This window comes from Colobus angolensis, unplaced genomic scaffold (assembly GCF_000951035.1).
Source record: "Colobus angolensis palliatus isolate OR3802 unplaced genomic scaffold, Cang.pa_1.0 Scaffold306, whole genome shotgun sequence".
Lineage (NCBI taxonomy): Eukaryota > Metazoa > Chordata > Mammalia > Primates > Cercopithecidae > Colobus > Colobus angolensis.
The window spans coordinates 284943-288957 of NW_012116333.1; the positions used below are offsets into that span (position 1 = coordinate 284943).

At 49.9% G+C, this 4015-nt stretch overlaps 1 protein-coding gene and 1 pseudogene across 2 annotated transcripts in view; one reads left to right on the forward strand and one right to left on the reverse strand.

Annotated features, from left to right (window-relative positions):
• ALOX5 (arachidonate 5-lipoxygenase) overlaps positions 1-1632 on the forward strand; it is a 59796-nt gene extending 58164 nt beyond the window's left edge. Inside the window, exons 11-13 of the mRNA XM_011950388.1 lie at positions 118-226; positions 827-901; positions 1023-1632. Of these exons, the coding sequence (XP_011805778.1) occupies positions 118-226; positions 827-901; positions 1023-1202 (364 nt within the window). The 3' untranslated portion in view covers positions 1203-1632. The remainder of the gene's footprint in view (positions 1-117; positions 227-826; positions 902-1022) is intronic.
• LOC105517731 overlaps positions 1-4015 on the reverse strand; it is a 731019-nt pseudogene that overhangs the window by 249826 nt on the left and 477178 nt on the right. The gene's annotated exons all lie outside the window — the stretch shown is intronic.

Here is a 4015-nt window from a genome sequence, read left to right on the forward strand (position 1 = left end):
GGCAGGAGAGCACACAGCCCAGGCTCTGCTCACTGTCACCAGAGGGTCGTGTGTGACACCCCCTCCCCCCAGCTATTGACAAAGCTCTTGCACATGTGTTTTTCCCTGGTACTCCAGAAGGAATGACCAAGAGTTTCCTGGGTTCCTTCAGGACATGTGCATCTCATTTAACCTAACAACTGAATCTGGTGTGTCTTGGTGGATGCACCCGCTTTGGGGTAGCTCAGTACTGCACAGAATGGCCGCTCCAGTCCAACCTGCTCCAGACTGCTGGGCGTCTGAGTTGTTCCTGGCTAATGTGTTGGTCCCTCACTGGACATCCTTGTTTTTGTGCCTTTGCACATGTGTTCAGTATGACCGGACACATTCCTAGCAGACAGATTCCTTGGTCAAAGAATATTGAGACTGAATTGCCCTCCACAGACTAAATCCAAGTCCCATTATCAGTAGCCTATGTTTCTTGGACCTTTCTAGCTCAGAAGCTTTGTGATCTTAATCCAATACAGTAGTTTTTTAAAATGATGTCTAGCTTTGCCCCGCAGACATCTGTGTGAGCACGCAAATAAGCACAGCACCCCAACAGGGCAGCCACCCCTTCAGGCTCCCTGGCCTGCCTTCTGCCTTCCTGGGCTGGAGAGGCCAGCACTGGCCCCAGTGCCCCTGATGGGAGGTGGGAGTGCTGCATAGGGGTGGCCCGAGAGAGCAGGATACCATGGCTGCAACCACCAGCACCCTCCAGCTTCATCTGCATCATTTTGTAACCACCTGGCAGCAGGCAGTTATTTTCCCACTTATCCATGAAGCCCAGCTCTGGAGCCTTCCTTAGGGAAGCAGATTGGAGGCGACGACACTTGCCTTCCCAAGGCCCTCTTGTCAGGCAGCAGAGGGTGAATATGGGCAGGTGAATAGATGCTCCCTCCTTCATCTCCCAAAGGGTGGCTGGCCCCTTGGGATGAGACAGGCCTGTCAGTTTACATGGGTAGCAGATTGACCTATGTGTGTATCCATGTCTGGGCCCTCAGCTGTTCCTGGGCATGTACCCAGAAGAGCATTTTATCGAGAAGCCTGTGAAGGAAGCTATGGCCCGATTCCGCAAGAACCTCGAGGCCATTGTCAGCGTGATTGCTGAGCGCAACAAGAAGAAGCAGCTGCCATATTACTACTTGTCCCCAGACCGGATTCCAAACAGTGTGGCCATCTGAGCACACTGCCAGTCTCACTATGGGAAGGCCAGCTGCCCCAGCCAGCTGGACTCCAGCCTGCCTGGCAGGCTGTCTGGCCAGGCCTCTTGGCAGTCACGTCTCTTCTTCCAAGGCTAGTATCTTTCCGTTTATTCTTTGATCTTCAGGGAACCCCATAGATTGATCAAAGTGTAAACACCATAGGGACCCATTCTACACAGAGCAGGACTGCACAGTGTCCTGTCCACACCCAGCTCAGCATTTCCACACCAAGCAGCAACAGCAAATCACAACCACTGATAGATGTCTGTTCTTGTTGGAGACATTGGATGATTATTTTCTGTTCTATTTGTGCTTAGTCCAATTCCTTGCACATAGTAGGTACCCAATTCAATTATTATTGAATGAATTAAGAATTGGTTGCCATAAAAATAAAGCGGTTCATTTAAAACAGGTCTTGTTCCACATGCTATGTTCCAGTCACCCCAAACAGCTCATTGCCATCTCCTACACCAAGAGAAAAAAAAAGCCATAGTCACCGTGATTTTATCAAGGCAAAAGCCTCCCCACCCAAGTCTGGATAGAAGGTGCTTTTTCCCCCAAGCAGTATCTGCTCTCTGTGGAACACATCCCAAATGCCAGCACCTCTGGGAAGGCATCCTTGGTTCCTGTCTCTCCTCCGGATTTGTCAGAACCTCTGTTGTTGCCCTCTCTGTGGTCTCCCTTGGGATTGGAGCCCCTGGAAGGACAGAAAACCCACTTTATTTATGTCTGTGCCCCAGGGCTGGCATAAGGCACCAGCACTCAGCTGTTTCCTTCTTTTCCTCCTGGCAGGGCGCCTAGCTAATGGATATTGGGCATTGTCTTGGGAGCTGGGGGTTTATTTTTTCCTGGGGCAGGGTTCTTAACATGATATAAAAAATAAAAATGGGCAGGGCGCGGTGGCTCACGCCTGTAATCCCAGCACTTTGGGAGGCCAAGGTGGGTGGATCATTTGAGGTCAGAATTCGAGACCAGCCTGGCCAACATGGTGAAACCTCATCTCTACTGAAAATACAAAAATTAGCCGGGCATAGTAGCAGATACCTGTAATCCCAGCTACTCGGGAGGCTGAGGCAGGAAAATTGCTTGAACCTGGGAGACAGAGGTTGCAGTGAGTGGATGTCGCACCACTGCACTCCAGCCTGGGCAACAGAGTGAGACTCTGTCTCAAATAATAAATAAAGTAAATAAATAAAAATGCATGCTCTTTCCCCAGGCCCAAGTAGCAGAGCCAGTTCTGAGCCTGGGCATGGTGACCCATTCTCCCCCTGTGCTCACATGCCCAACTCCCAGCCCTCCAGTCCCTGGCTTCGGAATCATGTCGTCAGGGTCTCCCATGTCTCTGGAAGGTGCTTCCAGTGTGGCAGGCCAGCAGCTCAGTGTCTGGGTAAAGGCTTCTACAGGGCCAGCATGGCATGAGGGGAGGTGTGCATGCATTCCTGAAGCCACAAGGCCTTCTGAGGAGACCTGACTGTTGGAGTGGGTACTAGAGACTGAGGTCCAACCCCTTAATGCCACAGACTCCCTGCCATCCCTTGGAGAATTGCCCACCACACTTATGAATGATCTTCGGGACAGGTAACATAAACGTATAGCCATGGTCGCGGCATTCAGCTCCATGCCACTGTGAGAATGAACACACCAGCTTTTAGAACAAGGCTGTGTGGTCAAGGAGACAGGAGAAACGAATAGGAGTAGGCGGGGGTGGTGAAGCAGGTCTGACATGAGCAAAAGAGAGAGAGGAGGATTGGGTTGGAAGGGCTTCAGACGGCAGAGCACCTCTGAAAGTCTCATGCCAGCTAATGAAGAGTCCTCAAAGTCACCATTACAGAAATCTTACATCTGGCAGAAATGACAGTTATGGTTTGGCATGAACCCCACAGTGGAGATCCTCAGTCAATTATGTTCTCTGCAGCTGGTCCTTCTGGTTCCCTGGGGCAGGGTATCTGAGTAGCACAGCTCCACTGCTACCACAGGAGAGGGAGAATCCCAAATTCTGTGCATAGACTATGTCTAAACCTCTGGATGACCCCTAAGATACGTGTACATAAGGCAAACTACAAACAGCCCAATTCAGAATAAAACAGCCTGTCTTACTCTGTTTGTGCTGCTATAATAAAATACCTCAGACTGGGTCATTTATACAGAACAGAAATTGATTCCTCACAGTTCTGGAGGCTAGAAGTCTAAGATGAGGCACTAGCAGTTTCAGTGACTGGTAAGGGAGGGATCAGTGTCTGCTCCCATGAGGGTGCCCTCCATGCTATGTCCTCACCCAGCAGAAGGGCAAAAAAGGGCAAACATTCTCTAAAGCCTCTTTTGTAAGGACATCAATCCATTCATGAGGGCAGAACCCTCATGAATTAATCATTTCCCAAAAGGCCCCTCCTCCTAAGGCCATCACCTTGGGGTTTAAGTTCCAGCACATGATTTTTGGAAGGCCATATGCATTCAAATCATAACACAACCAAAGTGATATTTGAACTTTCAAATAGTTTGCAGTTTGAGATCAACTAAGTTAGTTGCTTGCTTGAATAAAAAAATCATGGGCGGGCATGATGGCTCACGACTGTAATCCCAGCACATTGGGAGGCCAAGGTGGCCAGATCACTTGAGGTCAGGAGTTCGAGACCAGTCTGACCAACATGGTGAAAACCCATCTCTACTAAAAATACAAAAATTAGCCACAAGGCCAGGCGTGGTGGCTCATGCCTGTAATCCCAGAACTTTGGGAGGCTGAGGCGGGTGGATCACAAGGTCAAGAGACTGAGACCATCCTGGCCAACATGGTG